This window comes from Centruroides sculpturatus, unplaced genomic scaffold, assembly GCF_000671375.1.
Source record: "Centruroides sculpturatus isolate CEXI.00-Female unplaced genomic scaffold, Cexi_2.0 scaffold1035, whole genome shotgun sequence".
NCBI classification, from domain to species: Eukaryota; Metazoa; Arthropoda; class Arachnida; order Scorpiones; family Buthidae; genus Centruroides; species Centruroides sculpturatus.
The window spans coordinates 297,153-318,459 of record NW_019385222.1 but is presented as its reverse complement, the minus strand read 5'-3'; the positions used below and the strand labels follow the sequence as shown (position 1 = coordinate 318,459).

The window sequence follows — 21,307 nt, the reverse complement described above, 5'->3', positions numbered from 1 at the left end:
ATAGTTTTAATATGGCCCTGGGGGGTCGCCAGAAGTTTTTAACTTGTGAAGGGGTCGCGTATTCAAGAAGGTTGAAAAACACTGGTCTACTGTATATAAAAGCGGAAATCTGGTTTCTGACCCGGTATGCCAAAAACGGCCACTAGGGGCGCCCCTAGCTATTATTTTATATTTTTACAGTATATTATTATTTTTTGAAGGATGTTATGGGTAGAAAATTTTAAATTTGATTAAAAATCTGTTTCTTTTTTTTCAATTATTTGAAATTTAAGCGCTAGTCTAAATAAATTATGTATTTTGTTGTAATTAATTAAAAATTTCATCTCATCTGGTTTTTTTAAAGAGAGGGGCAGCCATTTGAGGCATATTTTTGCGGAGGCAGTAGCCTTAAAAGGAAGGTCGTCTTCGAAAATTTTTGTGAATTGTCTTAAGGATCGCTGATGGTGTAGAAACGAAACGGCGGAAAGATTGACAGAAGCGAGGTTTTTTACCTTTGTAAAAATGTCGTATTTTATATATTTATTAAAAGTGAAGTATATGTGTATGAATTTTTAAAGATATAAAATTGTTATTTGAAAAATTACTCACACGGAACCAATTTACAGTGAGGTAATAACATGGAAAAAACGAACGTTTTTGAACCCCTTCTGGACTCTGCATCAGGTTCTGATAGTTTTTAGACGGGAATTCGATTAACGAATGCCGTTTAACTAAGAGTTTGAAACGATTTAACACAACATACATTTTTTGTAAATCATTTCAAACTCAAGATCGAACTGTTAGTTAAACGGCATTCGTTAATCGAATTCCCATCTAAAACCTGTTAGAACCTGATGCAGAGTGCAGAAGTGGGTTCAAAAACGTTTGTTTTTTCGATTTTACCCATGGGCGTAGCCAGAGTTTTGTTATGGGGGGCCTAGTGGAGGCCAACCTGACACAAAATTGAATTATTTCAAATTATTGTTCATTATTGGGCACCGAGCAAGCCGTTCACCTTTTTTTAATATTCAAAACTTTTATTTTAGCTTTAGGTTTTTACAAATCGACTCAACACTTTTTCGGCTGTGATTTCCTGGGGAGGGCACCAGGTTCCCTGGGAGGGGCCGTGCCCACCCAGGCTCCCCCCTCGCTACGCCCATGATGTTACCACACCGTAAACTGGTTCCATGTGCGTAATTTTTTAAGTTAGTGTGGTGTGGTGAGTAGTTATTTATTGCTATTTGAACCTTTTCTTTTTAATTTGTAAACTAAAGAGGACCATTCTTAAGAGAATAGGTCAAACACATTTTATGAAATAAAGGTTTTTCTTCATAAAAGAGTTTTCTCCATAAAAAAAAAAAAAAGGAAACAGCATGAACAATATTGTCAAGATCGTACGGTCTACAAAATATTAAAAGAATAGACTTAGCAAATAAAATAATATAAAGAAAAATTACAATTACTAAATATCAAAGTAAAGTACTGTACATATTTAACAACAAGTGTTAAGAAATGCAAAAGCAAGGTTTTGGAAGTAATGATTAATCCGATTTTCACTGGGCTGCAATCTGGAAAAAATTGTAGACTTATAAACCCACTGTCATCCGTTCGTCTTTCTTTAATCTCGATAACAGAGTTAGATAGATGAACTTGGAGACAGAAATGGAAACCATAGGGAAAGGAGGTCCCAGTTAACTATATATGAACTTCTGATGCAAGCAGAAAGTCACATTACTTCGATTTAAAACTTTTCCTGAAAACAGTTAATAGATTACTGGTACATCTCTATTGTTAAAGGAAAAGTATGATGTACAGTACCTTCAGCACCAAAAGTTTTTATATTTAAAGCTATATTAGCTTGATATAAAAAAAAACATTAGTTTTTCATAAATTCATTCTATTCTACTTGAAGGTTAAAAACATTTAAATACTTATATATAGATTTTAAATATTTAAGGATTTATAAATATAACAAAAAAAATAATAATTTCATTATGATAAATAAATAAAAAATAACAACAGTAAACAATCATCTTCCATCAAAAACTGATGATAAAATACATTTATTATTGTATAAAAGTCATACATTAATGTTAAGTAACAACATTAAATGCTTTGAATAAAATATTGAATACAAAATGTGACTGTTTGCAAGATTTTAACTTCTAATCAACAGATTGATCAATAACACACTCAAATTTACATTTAGGAACAAACTATTATTGCATTATAATCAGATAATATCATTTATGTACTTTATATGTATAACTATATTCTTATTTTTCATTAAAAAATTGACACATTAATACATTTGTATATATAAAACAAACATTTTAAGTAAGAAATCGCCTTAAGTCTGTTCTGGAATTGGTATTAACTGTATTACATCAGGCCAGTCTTCTATTGGCCATTGTCCATTTTCTTCTACATTTGGTGGACTTTTTTTCCAATCCCAATTTTTCACTGGTTCAAACCAATTTGGCCCATAATTTGCTTGTATATAATCTTCTGTCTGACATGGAACACGAATCTTTAATTCAAGGAATTCAGTCCAACACAATTCAAATTTTGGGAAAATATATCTGAAATAAATATAATTTATTATTACGTTGGGTTTAGTGAGTTATACTCGGTTGGCTATGTATTATGCTGGATCAGAGTCTATAGTGACCAAAACGAAACAAAAATTAAATAATTGTGTCAGTGTGTGTGTCTGTATTCAGGAATTTCCTAACAATATGACATGTATTTAATATAGTGGCCTTCCGTAATGTGATGTACATGTTTCTATTCAGTTGTAATGTTTCCAGGCTTTTGTGTAGTGTGTGTGGTATGACACCTGTAGAGGAGAGAACAACAGGTACAACAAGCACCCTATCCATCTTTCAAAGATGCTATATTTCCTGGGCAAGTTCTGTGTACTTGCTGATTTTTTCAGTGCATTTGTTTTGAACATTGTGAGTGTTTGGAATGGATATGTCTATAATGTATGTAATTTATTGTTTGTCAATGAGTGTGATGGCTGGTCTGTTGTGGTAAATTGTTTTATCTGTAATTATGGCTTTGTCATAGTACATTTTGTGTATGTTGTTTTCCAATACTGTCTATGGAATGTATTTGTAGTATGGTTCATGGATGTCTAATAATTTGTGTTTCTTTGCAAGCTCTTGCTGTATTATCTTTGCTACTTGATTATGTCTATGTAAATAATCTGTCTGTGCCAAGAACTTGAAATCAGAACTGATGTGTTGTATAGTTTCTGGCATGATGTGACATTTGTGAGTGTTGTATCCTTGAGTATGTGCTTTCTTGACCTGATCCTGTGTGGCAATCATGAACCCTTCTGTCTTCCCAAAGAGGCATCCCTGAGATAACCTGCTGTTTGACACAGTTTATTATTATTATTATTACTGTATTAATTCCAGCATATTGCATCTAGAAATCAATAAGAATAGCCATTGCTAACAAACTATATGACAAACTATATGCAATATTTCCATTTTTATTATGGAAATAGTATGAATGAATATAAAGGTAACCCCCGTATAACACGGCACTTCTATAGCACGGATTCACTCTAACACAGTTCGAGAATTGGTACCATCCCCCGTATAACACGGTACTTTTATAGCATGTATTCACTCTGACATGGTTCGAGAAATGGGTAAAACTGTCGTACAACATGAAATGTAATAAATTTTTACATACTTAAGTACTAATAGTTCACGAAAATTATTATTTTCGTGAACTATTAGTACTTCAGTGTGTAAATTTTCTTTTCTTGTCTCCATACACATGGTCCTTTGCGAAAATTGTTTCAATTTTGCTATATTTCGACGCTTCTGCTTCTGGTGTTGCCAAATGTTTTTCCCTTATTCCATAAGTTCTTAGCACCATATAAGGAAATTTATAAAGATCTTTTAACTAGAAGCAAGCAATCTAAAATTACATACACTTTTTACAAAAGGTAAAGCATGAATCTGAAAATAATGCAGAAAGACGCTCAGAGGATAACGATAACTTGCCAAAAATAAAACGCTCTCGGTTAATAGTGCTTTTAGTGATGACAAAGAAAACATTGTTTAATTTATATTAATATGTATCACTTAAGAAAATTTTAATAAAGATATTTAACTTAATTATGAAAATATAGTAGCATGTTCTTTAATTTTTGGAACCTAACCCTCCTTTTCATACTAGTTCTTTGATTCGCATAACACGACAATTTTTTGGAACGTAACTACCGTGTTATACGGGGGTTACCTGTAATTGTTTTCTAAATCAGAAAACAGTATATTTACATATAATACTTCTTAATTGTATGTTATGTTTTGGAACATTTGCGGTTTATCATTTCCCTATTGTCATATAAAAATTGCAAAATTTGTTTTACTGCAAAAATGAAAGATTATACTACTGAATTATATAACATAATAATAAAACTAAATTACAATTTATTTTACATAAACTGCTAACATATTGGCATGGTAATCATTTTATCATATGCATGTAAAATATAAAAATTTAGTTTTCAAAGATAAGAGATTCATCCATAAAAAATAAATTAAAAATTAAAGTTATCATTTATGACTTTTTGATTTTTAAAATTAATGTATTCAAATTCAAAATCATTTTTCAAATGATTGTGTATTTTCAACTATAAATATTTAATTTATTATCTAATAATTAAATATGACAATATGTTATGTCTGAATAACATAACAGGAAATAATATAACTACTCTACTCTTAACATTTCTGTAGTGAAACAAAATATATATCATGAATGCACAACTTGCCTCAGGCTGCTTTAGACTAAATCATAGTCTAAAGCAGCCTGAGGCAATTTTAAAAAAGCTTAATATCATAGCTAAACGCACATTAAACAAACATTTATGCACAAATCACGAAGTAAAAACAAATCAAATAAATAAAATATTAACAATAAAAATAAAATCAATGTCACACAAAGATTGTAATACTACCACAGTATGATTTTCAGTTTCTTTGATTGTGATTGAACTACCTGTATTTTTCTTGAATCTTTGTTTAAAAAAAACCATAATTAATTAATTAAAATATTAAGCATTGGCTTGAAGCTCAATATACAGTATCTGTCATCATCGTTATTTTTTATGTTTTACTTATAGTTAATTTGGGAGTTCCAAACAACACCATCATAAATTGGGAATTAGAAGTACTGCTAATGTACTTATGAATATTCAGATTGGCCTATTAATACAAAAATTTAACTACAATTAAGTGCTGTGTTCCATGAGACTCCATAGGCTGCATGTTGTGTACTCAATATAATATAAACATTACTTTTAAAACAATAAAAAAACATAAAATTTGAAAATTAATATATTCATGAATGTGTTCAAAAAAATTAAACAAAAATTATCACAATATATAAATTATTATTTACTTGAATTTTTTCCCAGTTCTTGCTTGTGTTCCACCATTCCAAACATAATCTCTCTCTTCATAGAAGAAAAAAACATCTAATTTAATATCATTGTCTCTGAAAGATAGTTCAAAGCTATCTTCAATCTGTAAAAATATTCATGGAAAAAATCTCTATGAGAATATATGAATACAAGTACTTTATACAGTTAATAAAGACAAATTTTATTAATCAATTTTATCTTGAAACAACTGCATGCATAATTTTTATTAAATAATAAAATGTCAAACATATGTGTCAGATATTACTAAAAAATTTAAAATTTTGAATAATTATAAAAATAAAATAATATTGAAATTATTTCCTACAATATTTTTAAATGTAATAAATCAAGTAACATATTTTTCTTTACCTTCCCAAATGAATGAGTCAATGGAAGATCATGTGTAGAAAATGCTGGAATAATGTCTGGATTATAATCTTTAATCCAAATTCCAATATCTACATCTTTGCTATATGGTATGAAGTCACACTGTCTGAAATAACCTACAATATGAGATTTAAAAAATTAGAAACTTTATATATTTAAAATTAAAATAATTATCTAATATTACCTAAACAAGTTCCGCTACTTAACCAAAATGGTATATTCAAATGATCCAAAAGAGTTTTAGCTTTAGAGAGAAGTTTCCATGCTTTAGTTCGAAATAATTCTGCATCCTCACTTTCATCTCTTCCATATTTTTCATAAAATAATTTCGATCTGATATAATTACATTCTATGAACTTTGTTGAACTTGCAGGTGCAATAAATGAAAATTTATTTGGAAAATGAAGCTTGATGTTATCAATTACAACAGGACTAATTTCAACTCTAAATTAATTTTAAATAATTTTAATTATATCTTAATAATAATAATAAATTTAAACAAATGAATTTAAAATTAAATCTATATCATTATAAATAAAGCATTTTATTTAATATTTCAATATCAAATACATCATCTTTAAAAAAAATTGTAAATTGTGCAAACATGCATGCATAAAAAGTTCTGGGAGAACTTTTAAAGTGCAATTAAATACATAAATTACTGACAAATTATTAGAATAATTCAGCAGTTTAATTTCACATACATAAAAATCAAAACTAGTATAATTTGTACAAAATATATTTTGAGATTTCATTATTTGTAAAAAATAAACTTCTATTACATATATCTTAAAATGCATTTTTATTTTTTAAATTATATCTTTGATAATATCAAACAATAGCCAATAAATATAATTAAAAATGAAGGTTATTATAATCTACATTATTGTTATAAATAATATCAAAAAATGCTAATAAAAAATAATGAATAGTACAACAAAAGTAAAATGTTGCTCAGCATTAATTTAAATTACTAATAATGACACTTTTAATAACGTGTCTAACAAATGTCTTTATTTTAGTAAACAAAAATAGCAAATTCATCAACACCTTATTTACTGAGAAAAATATATCTATGTAAAGTAAATACAACTGTTAAAGTGCATTAATTACAATTTTTGCCTCATATATGTATATAAAGAGATTGCTGCAATTTTGTGCGTTAATAAAATCCGGTGTTAAGCAAAACTGTGTTAAGCAAGGGATACATGTATTTTTCCAGTAAGATATACAGTCTTTCTTTGACTGCATAATTTTGTTTTTCTGAAAAAAATCTGTAATTAAGACATTTACAAACATGTGTCAACAAATCCAATATAACTTTATATAGATATGACTTATATTTTAATATAAGTCATATCTAGGACATAATGTAAGTCATATAAGGACAATAAAAAGTCCACACTGATGAAAAAGTTCCACCAATACTGAAGTATACACCTCACAACAGACCTTTACTTGTAGGCTACTGCTTGGATGTTAGTTTTAATCCTCCTTACAGTCAAGTAGCCTGCAAGTAAAGGTCTGTTGTAAAGTGTATGCGTGTCTTTGTGAAACTTTTTCATCAATGTGGACTTTTTTTATTTTCTTTTAAAATATTTGTATTAAAATATAATGTGATAAAGCCCTTTTACAGGAATTTTAATATTTTGTAATTTTATTAATATGATTTATATATAGATTTTTAACATCATTGTTCAAGCTCTAGATAGAAAAAATTTGATATTACTGTAAATTTAATAGTATACTATTTTTAATTTTTAGATTTCTCTCTCTACTAGAAAATTATCTGTTTTGCACATTGACATTATTAAATACAACATATGTTATAACAGCAAGAAATAATTAGAACTCAGATGCGATTATCATAATTTTATAATCATAATATCAACATAATGTAAAAGATTATATGCTTTAATCTTTCATTTGAAAATATTTAGGATAATTTAAATTGTAAAACTAAATTAAACATTTGATTATTGTTTTTTCATGTGTTGTTGTAGAATACTAAAATGAATTACATAAAGAAATAATATATTAGTGTAATGAGATTTAATATAAGAAAAGAATCCAAATACTTGAATTTTATCATCAGTTAGCTTTAATTTTTATAAAGATTACAAAGAACATAAAAAACATTATTATAATGTGAGCAATATTATTAGATCATCATTGGTGTGTTTTTCATTACAATAAAACTTCATGAGCCATGAAAAAACTTTCTAAATAGAACTTCAAGAGAAAATCCGAATACTGTAATCATAAATTAATTATAAAGAAGATATAGCTACTTGTAATATATGTTTTTAATAATTGTTAATTTTCCAATTGTCTCTTTACAATTAAAAAGTAATAAATTTGGATTAATGCTTTCAAGAAGATAAACAATAATAAATTCTGATTGAAAAATCATTAAATTAAATTAAAACTATTAGTAAAAATTTTATAACAATAAAAAAAAAATGAAGAAGGTAAATTTAAATTTATCTTACTTTTCATAAGAACCAGCTTGTTGACTAAATTTGCAATCTTGAATTTTGAATCCTTCAACTTCTTTTGACTGAGCACCAATTAAATGTAGAGGACCATGCCACCAATATTGATTACCTCGATCATAAAAGACCACAATGTGAATAAGATGTTGATAAATTATTATTATGTAATGCAGAGGAATCTGAACTTTCAATTCATGTCGAATAAGAATAGGATTATCTCCATCAAAAACCAAAACTTTTGCTCCTATTTCTTTCAACTCATTTAAAAATCTTTCCTGTTGAATAATAATAACTAATAATAAATAATTATGTAACTAATATTACCTAAACAAGTTCCGCTACTTAACCAAAATGGTATATTCAAATGATCCAAAAGAGTTTTAGCTTTAGAGAGAAGTTTCCATGCTTTAGNTGCGAGGAGAAGGATTAATGCGAGTGGCATTAGAAGGAAAAATTGATGCAAGGAAACAAAGAGGAAGAAAAAGAAAAGTATTGATAGATGATGTTTTACTAGGCAAAACTTATAAAGAAATAAAAGAGGAAGCCCAAAATAGAGAATGTTGGAGAAGGGAGAATTCTATAATTTGACTGCTTTCCACGGACCTGTCCTAGGACAGAACACCCATGAATGAATAAATGAATATATATATTTTTTTTACTAATCTGAACAACCTCTTACAACAATTAGTTCAGATTAATGAGTGTGCACTATAATGGTAAAAATATGATTTCAATTTTCATATTTTAATCAGAACAATCTTTAAATAGATTATAAATTCTATAAGCTTACCAAAACAACATTTGGTTCATTATTTACTTCAGTATCCTACACAAAATATAAAAAAATATCATCANAAAAAACATTATTATAATGTGAGCAATATTATTAGATCATCATTGGTGTGTTTTTCATTACAATAAAACTTCATGAGCCATGAAAAAACTTTCTAAATAGAACTTCAAGAGAAAATCCGAATACTGTAATCATAAATTAATTATAAAGAAGATATAGCTACTTGTAATATATGTTTTTAATAATTGTTAATTTTCCAATTGTCTCTTTACAATTAAAAAGTAATAAATTTGGATTAATGCTTTCAAGAAGATAAACAATAATAAATTCTGATTGAAAAATCATTAAATTAAATTAAAACTATTAGTAAAAATTTTATAACAATAAAAAAAAAATGAAGAAGGTAAATTTAAATTTATCTTACTTTTCATAAGAACCAGCTTGTTGACTAAATTTGCAATCTTGAATTTTGAATCCTTCAACTTCTTTTGACTGAGCACCAATTAAATGTAGAGGACCATGCCACCAATATTGATTACCTCGATCATAAAAGACCACAATGTGAATAAGATGTTGATAAATTATTATTATGTAATGCAGAGGAATCTGAACTTTCAATTCATGTCGAATAAGAATAGGATTATCTCCATCAAAAACCAAAACTTTTGCTCCTATTTCTTTCAACTCATTTAAAAATCTTTCCTGTTGAATAATAATAACTAATAATAAATAATTATGTAAAAATAATTAACTTTTTTTTATAAAATATATAGCATCAAAAATCAAATATTGTGTTTAACTAAAATTTAATTATATACATATTCAATATCATTTTTATCATTTCTAAGTACTCTGACTATAAAAATACAGATATAAACTCCCAATATGGGACTTTATATCTGTATTTTTATCATCACACATAATTCTCTAGATTTGACATTCTAATAAATTAATATGTAAGTCAAAACAAATTAAAATTGATATTTTTATCACATGATAATTACTTGTGGTGTACCAAGTGGTCTTTCTCAAAGCATTCCCCCTTGGAATTCAATGTACTTCTGTTAGTCTGTGAAGACTTGTAGCAGGCCATCCTTTGAAGTTTTCTTCAGAATTGTCTCCAATATTTTGATACCGCTGTTGTGGATGGGAAATGAGTTCCCTATAATTTTGATTTCAGTGCTGAAAATAGGAAAAAATTTGCAGGATGCCAAATCTGGGCTGTATGATGGATATGAGGAGCATCAGATGGTTTTTCTTGGCCCAAAACTCAATTACCATTTTAGTAATGTGTATGCTGTATACTGCTTGCCACAATCAACTTTCATTTTGTTATAAGCAGGCAGCAGGTAACATTTCCTTTGAACACACTAGCAACCAAAGTTTCATATTCAATTTTCTGAACACATGCATCAATAACTATTTTTAACAGTGATGTAGTATCTGGATTTGTTAGTACTATACTTTTGACAGGAAAAAAAAAACAGTCTGAATTTGTTTTGACTTCATCCTCATATAATAATTTTATTTACAATAAAGATTTAATTAACAATATCTTGAATATGAGACTAATGTTGCATGACATAATACACAAATCTGTTAACTAATTCTGCTGAGTCAAATAAAGAAAAATAAAATGCTTCCAAAAGATGTTTTTTTCAATTTCATTTACAGGTAAATCACTAAATAATTCCCCAGGATTTTAGTATATCAGAACTTTCAAGAAAGTTTCAAAAATAGCATTTTATCATCTAAGATTTATTCTAATGAGCACGAAACATTTCATCACAGGTTTTAATAAAATACCTTACTTCATACATTCTACATAAATAATATCTAAGAATTTGTATGGAAATGGACCTTTTAATCTATACATTGCAATTATATTTAAAATATATAACTTTAAATAACTTACATTTTAAATTTTTTTCAAAATATAAATCAAAATTACCTATCTTTTAATTTCTATAAAAACTGTAAGTAAATATTAAAATATTTAAAAAATACACAAGTGTCATTTATTAAAAGTAAGATTAAGAAACAAACATAAGAGATAAACAAAGATAAACATAAAAATAATTTTAAACAATTCCTAAATAGAATATATCTCCTAAATCTGCCTACTAGATTCAGACAGTAATTATTTTCGATCTGATTATAGTACTATTGTACTACAATCAGATTGAAAACAATCAATTATGTTTGAAAGCATAGGAAAACATTTTTGGGCTGTTTTTAAATTCAATAGATTCAATATCATGAAGTACAAAATCAGAATAAACAATAACTGAGCAACTATAATTACTTTTTAATTTTAATAAATGAATGGATTATAATTTTTAAAAATATATGTATGAACTAAAAGAAAATAAAAATTTAATTCTATTCTTTCTGATCTACATCAAACTAGTGACTTTTCTACAAAATTCTATTCATTTCTCCATCACACATTTTCATGGAATATATGGCAATGTTCATCTCTTCTTATTTACTATGCTGTTTTACAACTATTTTGGTAAACCCATATTTTTCTATAAAGTGGCTGTTGCCCAGCTATAATTCCTTTAGAAGTTTTGTTTCATCCTAAAACATTTTATTCCTAGTTCATCTTATTTGCATCTTTGTTAACATCTCTCTTATATTCATCAATCTTTTCAGCTAACTTTCTATTAGTAATGCTGTAGAGTCACCTATTATAATTTCAGTGACTCTATTAGCATTTCATAAATGATTTAATAATTATTGAAAAACTTTCGATATAAAATGATTTCCATTTGATAGACATGTTTTAACCAATCGAAAAAGGGTGTTTTAATTTGTTTATAGGGTGTCAAGTTAGGGTAAATAAACTATACCATATGTTTCATTTACTTCTATTTTTACTTACCTTTTGAGTTTGAGTGGATAACTGACCTAGAGTACCAAAATGTGTAACTCTCTGTCCTAAACATAATATTCTGCATCTATTATCTCTCCCAATCTTGCTGCCATTATATATATTGCTCAAAATAAAGGGATCAATTAAAAACATTGAAAATCCATGCTTAGCACCAGATGCTGCAACTGCTTGAACTGCTTCCTTTAAATATAATTTAAAAAATGAAATATATAAGGAAAGTAAACTTATTTCATTAATATTGTAAATTTAATAATTATTATAATCAGTATTTCTTCTTATTATTATTTTAACTTTAGATATATCTAATAGAAACAATTAAATAATTCTGAATATTTTGTCATTTACATTTCAAATATTTCTTAAATTGCGATTTTAAATCTTAACATTTTAAATCTGATTTTGGACACTATACAAAATTTTACAGTATTTGTTTTCTTAAGAAAATTTCATAAAAACTGATCAATTTAAACTAAATTTTTTATTAATCTAAATACTTTATTATTTAAATAACTAGCAAAATATAGAAACTCATGCTATTCATTCAAATGTCATAAATTTTAATAGACTGGGCATAAGAATAAATTCAATAGAACATAACATGGGAATTTCCCAACAAAAACAAATATTGGGAGTTTCCCAATATTTATTTTTGCCTTTTTTGTAATGGCTAGCAAAACAACAAGGATTAAAAAAAAAAAAAGATAGAAAAGTTGAAAAAGTAAATTCAACACAAGGATTTTTCCTCATAAAAGCTAAAAAACAATATACATACTATATAAAGTTTGCCATTTCTTTAACTATATTAGAGAGAAACAGTTTTATGTGAGGATTGCTACAACTCTCTATATAAATAAAATTATTTATAATAATAAATATTTTTATAACAAACATAACAATTTAATAAACTGATATTAATTAATTGGCAGAAATTGTTAAAAATCACTGTATACTAATTAAGCTAATTATTAGATATATACATATATTAACAGATGAGCCTTGTGTTTCTTGGGCAAAAAATAACAACAGCAAAGATTAAGATTATTAGATTATTTCATACTTCTAACTTTTCTATTATATTATATTATAGTATTTGATTTATATTTACAAAGGTTATTTTATGTAAGAGTTTATCGCACCAAGTAACCAATCTAACACATTTTAAAAATTCTTTAAATTATATACAGTGGAAGAATAAAGAATTTTTAAAATGTGTTACATTGGTTACTAGGTGTGATAAACTCTTATGTAAGATAACATTTGTAGTTATATAAATCAAATAGTATAATACAACAAACATTAAAATGAAAAAATGACTTCCGGTTTGCATCCGGTTGATGCAAACTGGAAGTCATGTTATTTCAACTTAAAAATTTTCCCCTGAAAGGTGTTAGATAAAATAATCGACATGATTCTATTATTAAAGGAAAAGTATGATGTACAGGGGCAAGACACTACAGTACTAATTTGAGGCAGAGAGCATATATTTTAAATTAAATAAATTAAAAAAATATGATTAAAAATTGCAGCCTGACAATGTCACAATAAATATTTGCTCATTACATTTATATTCTAATCAAAAATTAATATAAGCCTGGATCAATTATTGTTTGAGTCCAGAGGGCAAACTTTTAATTCCTGTTCATTAGACAAGAATTGAAAGTTTGAATACAATTTCATGCAGGTTTTTTTCAGATGTATCAAAACGTAATTATCATATTTCCTTCACTCTAAGCCTCCATCAGTTATAAGATGCACTATAAGTTTGGAATAAAATTGAAAAACTTTTTATGAAAATAAAATTATTTAAAATTTTTTTAAGTTTGTTAACTGGCAAGTTTTAAAAATAATACAAATTCCATAAAACTGAGAAGGTAGTAGCTCTATTTTTATGTTTTATACAAATAACTATTGTTTTTAATGCTGCATCATAATGTCATTTTGAAGGCAGTTTGAATTACCACTTGTTGCCAATGTTGTTATGAACTAGTGTGATCGTTGAGCAGTAGAGAGTCAAAACTAATTATTATTAATGCATTATCGATAACTTACATATGTATCCATTTATGATAACTTCTATTTGTTTTTTAAATTGTAAATGAAAGAAGCCATTGATTCTAAGATATATCTCTGTTTCAGACAAATAAAACTGAGAAAAAAATACTTCTTAGAAAATACAATAATTTCCATATTCATTAAAGTAGAAAATACAATAATTTCCATATTCATTAAAGTGTCTAACATATAAGATTATATAAATTTAATTGAAATTTTCAAAATCATTAAATGAATTTATTAACCCAATAATAATTTTGTGGAAACTACCTAGTTTTACTATTATAAATATTACATTTCAATTATTATATTAATTGTTGCTGTTGTAACTATTAATTTAATTACTATTGATATAAATTATCATATTATTAAAAGTGATGTTCATTATAATATGTATAGTGTATTTTCGCTAAACCAAACTCTGGTTAATCTGAACCAATTTTATTTTTCGTTTTAAATGTTTCAAACAAAAACAAAGAAACCACAACATTTTTAAACGGTGTAACTTTTAAAAAACGTGTAGTGTACACTAATCTGTAAAATTAGTATACACATTTATACAATTTATTTATACAAAAATACAATATAATTTTGTAAAAAATATATATATATATTTCTTTGACTTTTTTGTATGATCTATCATATAAAAAAGTCAAAGAACTAACAAATGATCGCACCCACCAAATTCTGAGTATTGAAGACAAAGATGGAAAAGCACTTTTAACCCCAACTGATATAATGGGCCATTGGAAAGAATATATTGGAGATCTCTATGGAGAGAACACCAAACCTAAAGAGTTAAAATTGGAAAAATCTTCTCAAATAGCTAATCTGATGAAAGATGAAGTTGGATTGGCAATTAAATTCATGATTGGCAACTTCATGGATTGGCAACTTCATGAAAGATGAAGTTGGATTGGCAATTAAAGAATTGAAAAACAAAAAGTCAGAAGGAGTAGATGGAATACCAGCTGAATTTCTAAAAGGGTTAGGCAAGGAAGGAATCGAGAAAATAACAGACTTATGCAATCTCATATATAAAACAGGAGAATGGCCTGAAGACTTTGCTCAAAGTATTTTGATACCTATACCAAAGAAAGCAAAAGCTAAAAAGTGTAGTGATTTTAGAACAATTAGTTTAATTTCACATGCCTCAAAAATCCTTCTTAAAATCATTAACAGAAGACTCTACAACAAGGCTGAAACATTTCTATGTGAAGAACAATTTGGATTCAGAAAAGGAACAAGGGATGCTATTGGCCTCTTGAGAACAATCTGTGAAAGAAACATTGAGGTTAATAAGGATACGTACATTTGCTTTATTGACATGGAAAAGGCTTTTGATATGGTTAACTGGACAAAGCTAATGGAAATCTTAAGAAAAATAGGAACAGATTGGAGAGATAGAAGACTCATTGCTTCACTTTATATGAATCAATCTGCCATTATCCGAACAAAAACTGGAGAAAGCAAACCATGCAGTATTGGAAAAGGAGTCAGGCAAGGGTGTACACTTTCACCTACTCTTTTTAACATTTATCTTGAGGAATTAATGAATGAAGCCATAAGTGAGGACAGCCTCGGAATTAAAATTGGAGGCCAATTAATACAAAGTATTAGGTTTGCAGATGATATTGCTTTACTTGCACCAAATGAACAAACTCTACAATGTTTGGTAACAAAACTCAACAAAACTTGCAAAAAATTTGGAATGAAAATTAACATAGCTAAAACAAAAGTGATGAAAGTTGGAAGGCTAATTAGCAAAGATTTGAAAATCCTAATTGATGGAAACAAAATAGAGCAAGTTCAACATTTTAGGTATCTTGGCAGCATTATTCAGGGAGATGGCAGATGTGAAAAAGAAATCAAAGAACGAATCAGGGCTGGAAAAATGGCTTTTTATAAGAAGAAGAACCTTCTTATTGGAAAAATGAACCAAACACTTAAAAAGAAGTTAATAAAATGCTTTTCCTGGAGCATAACTTTATATGGAGCAGAGACTTGGACCTTAAGGAAAAAGGAAACAAACTACCTTGAAGCATATGAAATGTGGTTATGGCGAAGAATGGAGAAAATCAAGTGGACAGAAAAGGTTAAGAATGAAGATGTTTTAAATTTGGTCCAGGAACAGAGATCTCTTTTAAAAACAATACAAAGAAGAAAAAATAACTGGCTAGGTCATATATTGCGAGGAGAAGGATTAATGCGAGTGGCATTAGAAGGAAAAATTGATGCAAGGAAACAAAGAGGAAGAAAAAGAAAAGTATTGATAGATGATGTTTTACTAGGCAAAACTTATAAAGAAATAAAAGAGGAAGCCCGAAATAGAGAATGTTGGAGAAGGAGAATTCTATAATTTGACTGCTTTCCACAGACCTGTCCTAGGACAGAACACCCATGAATGAATAAATGAATATATATATTTTTTTTACTAATCTGAACAACCTCTTACAACAATTAGTTCAGATTAATGAGTGTGCACTATAATGGTAAAAATATGATTTCAATTTTCATATTTTAATCAGAACAATCTTTAAATAGATTATAAATTCTATAAGCTTACCAAAACAACATTTGGTTCATTATTTACTTCAGTATCCTACACAAAATATAAAAAAATATCATCATTATTTTGATAATTTAATATTAATATTTAAATTATATTTAGTTCATAGAATTTAAATAAATTTTTCATTAATCAAATTTTATTTCATTACAACATTACATCAATTATGTCTAAAAATATTTTTCATGACTTCAAAATATAAATTATTTTTCAACTTTATTTGAAAACACAGATTCATCAGTTTTGATCAGAATTTGTTGGTGTAAAAATTTAATATATAGGTATTTAAAAAACAAATGACTTATTATTATACAACAATAATTTATTTTATTGTGCATTCTAGTTCTATTGGGGATTCATTTATACATACATCAATGTTATATAAAAAATAATCTGAAAAATCAAATTGTTAGCATTTTGGAACTATAGATTTCTAATGTATAATAAATACATTTTATATAAAAATAAATGATTTTAAATAATTGGGTTTTTTTTTACAGAAATGTTTTAAATTTTCTATTAGACCATGCTTTGCTTTATTTGAAATGAGTTATTAAATTATTTCATTGTTTAATACAATGAAATAATTTAATAACTCATTTCAAATATTAAAATTCAAAATTTATAGAATAATTAAACTGTTCTCAAATTTTGGATTGTTTACCCATTCTAAGATTTTATTAGCTATTTTGCATCAATTCAAGATGTTCTGTAAAATCATTTACAATTTTAAACATTAATAATTTTGGATATATACACAATAAATGCACAGAATAAAAAGACATTCAAAAGCCTTGTTCTTGAAGTTTTTTTATATGAATTTGATTTCAAATTAATGAATTAGAATAATTTTAGTTTAAATATCTTTTCAGACTCAATAGATGAATGCATATGGCAATGGTAAAACTTAAGTTTAACTGCTTGTCATATGCTCAATTGTTGTTCTGACAAAACCTTTGTGCAGTCAACAAACCACGTAATATGAACATCTTTAAAGTCAGAATTACAAATGCAATTCAAGAAATCACCAAGCAATAACTGCAAAAAGTTTTCAACGAATAGGAAAATTGGCTCAACAGATACATTAAAATCTGTTGACAATGACAATGATAATTATTTTTAAGATTTAAAGATAAAATTGTATTGAGATAAAATTTAATGCATTAAAACTTTTAAATACAGTTTACAATGTCCTTTTCTCATGCATATATCCAAAGTTATTAAAGCTTAAAATTCCTCAAGGAGTTATAAAATACTCTCTTACAAAATACAATTCTTAACAGACATATTATTTTGAGGTATTTATTTGAATCACTAATGACCTATGAACAAATAATTTTATAAGTGAAATCTGACATAATCATTAAAATCATTAAAGTGGTACAGAAGCAAAATAGAAATAAAAAACATTATGAAGATTTATACACCATTGTTTCTAAACAAAGTATGTTTTATCTACAGCTCAAATTCTGTCTAGAAGTATCACTATCACCAAAGGTAGACCTAGACAAAATTTATTTTTGAGGTCAATTAAAAGAGCAACACAGATAGAAGAGACATTTATTTAGATCTATGATAATCAGAGCTATTAAGAGCTCATTCAAGCCCCTTTTGATATTTACAGTAGAGCATCGATTATCCAAAATAATTCAAGATTGGGGCTGTTCGGATAACTGATCATTTACAAAAAAATACATTAAACACAAAACTCTACCATATATATTTTGTATCACATGTCTTACAAATACATACCTTACATAAAGTAGTACATTAAAGTAGGTCTACAGTTTAGATTGGCAGGGAGAGGGAGAGTGCTGCAGTGCCACAGCACTAGCAAAAATTTGAATTTGCCGACCGGAATGCTTTCAGTTAACTGAGTTTTGATCAATCAGTATTTGGATAATCAATGATCTACTGTATTTCTAAACAAATGAAATATGTAGAATGTTTCCTTATTAATAAAAAAGCAATCTTAGAGATTTTTTTGTTAGTAAAAATAGCATTAATTTATAGGAGTGGGAACCACTACAGGTCCCAAAAATTTCTAAATAAAATCTCCCCTCTCGACAACCACGACAATAATAATAATATTTTTATTACCAAAACAGACAAATGTCCTGGTAGTGTAGTACATACAATAAAGTAATAAAAATGTGTACAACAGTTTAATAACAAATTGAAAAACAAGTGTACAAAAATTCACCTACAAAACTCCTCTCCTGTTTTTAGCATTACCAAATTCATTAATTAAAGAGAAAAAGTCTTTCAATGGACAAGATCTATTGGTAATTTATTAGAATAGGTTAGGTTAGATCGAAAGTGAAAGGGGTCTGTAACTGTGGAGTGACAAATCCCTCATTCAGAGTTTACATTTTAATATAATTATGGTCAATCTTTACATATGTGCACCGTCATGGCAGTGGTCATGACAGACTAAATTGATACATACTAGTTGAAGGGTGGCCAACAGTTTTCGCCCCCGGGCCGAATCAGAGAGAAAACTTTTTCCACGGGCCGGACCAGAGGCCACCCTAGGAAGATTTTGAGGTGGTGCGAGATCTCATCGTGGTGTCACCCCGTAGAGACTAAATTGTAGATAGAGATTACAGATACATTTTTTACATTATCAACATTCTATGCTGTACTTAAGAGATTTGTAATGGAGGGTTAACTCTAAATGCACAGTGAGTTGTTGACCATTTTTTCTTTTTTAGGTGTCAGAATTTTTCATCAAGCTATTCGGACTTGAGTAGCTAAAATTGAAAGATTGATCGCGGGCCACATAAATTCATTAGATGGGCCGTATGGTGGCCATGCCCGTACTAGTTATTGATACGTGTGTTCAAGAACTACCGTGAATCAATAACTAGTGACGTTAAACAATCAGCAGCTTTCCGGCGGCTCTCCTCCAGGAGGAGTCTGTCGGGAGCACGAACGGTCGGGACCGCTGCCACGATGGTACACATAGGTAAAGATTAACCATAATTACCTTAATATAGGTAATAAATGGTAAACAGTGACTCACCTTTCCTGTTAATAACTGAAGAATAAAAATTTGTATAAACAATAAGAAACTGCTAGTAGCAACTAGTACCGCTGCCAAGTGAAGTTTTCTCATTTGACATTATGTATCATTCTCCGGGAAATAATTCTAAATAAGAGTTAAAGAAATACGTTAATTGCCGATAAAACAAAGTTTCATGAAATAAATTAAGGTACTTGAATTGAATAAATTCATACCATTACCTACCAATTATATTAATTATTGATTTATAAGACGCTTTCGAATAAGTCTGAAATTCTTAAACAGCTTAATTCTAAGCAGACGGAACTTGGCATACGAACGTTAAGCGCCATATTGAAAAATCAATATCATTGGTTAATGTGCTAGATATTGGAATTTTAAATTTAACTTTAAAGTTTTAAATTTTAAGTTAAAATTATAAATAATTTAATTTTTATTTGATTAAATTTTTTAATCGATGAGAATCAATAATAAGCCGTCGTCTGCTACACTCGGCGACGACTCCCGATTCGTGAAATTTTCGTCTGTTAACTTTTTCACAAAATTTCACGAAATAAAATATTGAAATAGCTGTAACTTAAATAATTTATTATTACTTGTGGCTTCGTAAAATAAATAAATAAATAATAATTTTGGAAGGTTTATGCTATAGAAATTAAAAGTATGCAGTGTAATTTATCAAGAAATTTAGGGGAAAAAAAACTTAAGCGCATTTTTTTTTCCTTTAAAAATTAATATTAATCTTTATTTTAAGATCGGTTTGAAAATATTTATAAGCATGTTAGTTCGAAATTTTTATAATATTATAAAGAGATTTCGGTGTTTTTTTTAATGCTCTTTCCGCCCAGTAGGCACTAAGAGGGCCTCTTATAGCAGGCCTATTATAGGCTCACAATGGAGCGACCGGATGGTGAGGGACGCGGCCCGACATAACCGAACAAACCACCCCGAAAAGCCCTGGAGATTCCTTGACCCGTCCGGATTCAATCCCAGGTCCTCCAGAGCGGTAGGCTTCCACCTTGACCGCTCGGCCATCCGGCCTGAGGTTTCTGTGTTAAAAATCACATAATCATCATAGCTTTATAAATTGAGCTATGTATATCAAAGTAAATTGAGCTATGATTGAACGGCTGTGGAAAATTTTTTTCTCTATTTTTGACTTTTTTCCCCTCCATTTTTCGGGGCAATTGCAGGCTCGACTCGGCCCACTATGGGTGTGGACGGGCGAGATGATGGACTGGGCCTGACATATCGCACATAAAAAGTTTCTGGGGTTCTCGGATTCAGTTTCTAGTTTCCAGAGAGATAGACCTACTCAACTTCCTTACCCAGCCGGTGCTCTGAGAAAGTAGGTTCGAGTCCGGGTCACCTCGGATATTTTATAGATAGTTTAATCCGGATGACCGAGACAGTAAAGTCGTCGACTTGATGCTCTGGGAATTTGTGTTTGCATTCGGGTGAAAACCTCTAGAATAGAATTTTAAATGTGTAGTCTGTCTCAAATATGTCGGACCTCGTCTGTCGTTATCGTACCGACCCCAATGTAGAACTGGCCGAACCCGCAATAGGGATGTAAAAAAGCCCTCTTAGCGCCCATAGACTAAAAAGACTGAAAAACTAAAAAGAAGTTTATCTGGATATAATATAAGACCTTGTCTT

General features: G+C 28.1%; 1 protein-coding gene across 1 annotated transcript; it reads right to left on the bottom strand.

Annotated features, from left to right (window-relative positions):
• Nucleotides 1-2,086: 2,086 nt before the first annotated feature.
• On the bottom strand, nucleotides 2,087-20,148 carry LOC111636354 (fukutin-like). Its single transcript, XM_023381570.1, has 12 exons — nucleotides 19,874-20,148; nucleotides 19,649-19,774; nucleotides 16,621-16,656; nucleotides 11,991-12,182; nucleotides 9,528-9,805; nucleotides 9,227-9,233; nucleotides 9,101-9,136; nucleotides 8,308-8,585; nucleotides 6,000-6,259; nucleotides 5,798-5,931; nucleotides 5,407-5,531; nucleotides 2,087-2,561 (listed from the first exon to the last, which is right to left on the bottom strand). Exons 2-12 carry the CDS (start codon nucleotides 19,739-19,741, stop codon nucleotides 2,330-2,332), a joined length of 1,671 nt encoding a protein of 556 aa, XP_023237338.1. The 5' UTR covers nucleotides 19,742-19,774; nucleotides 19,874-20,148; the 3' UTR covers nucleotides 2,087-2,329.
• Nucleotides 20,149-21,307: the final 1,159 nt, after the last annotated feature.

Excerpts from the sequence above, each read along its gene's own strand:
- LOC111636354 (XM_023381570.1), bottom strand. The coding sequence starts at position 19,741 with ATGAGAAAACTTCACTTGGCAGCGGTACTAGTTGCTACTAGCAGTTTC. Across the intron at positions 12,183-16,620 it reads ATGAACCAAATGTTGTTTTG|GAAGCAGTTCAAGCAGTTGC; the intron begins GTAAGCTTATAG and ends TTATATTTAAAG. Across the intron at positions 6,260-8,307 it reads CAAGCTGGTTCTTATGAAAA|AGTTGAAATTAGTCCTGTTG; the intron begins GTAAGATAAATT and ends AAATTAATTTAG.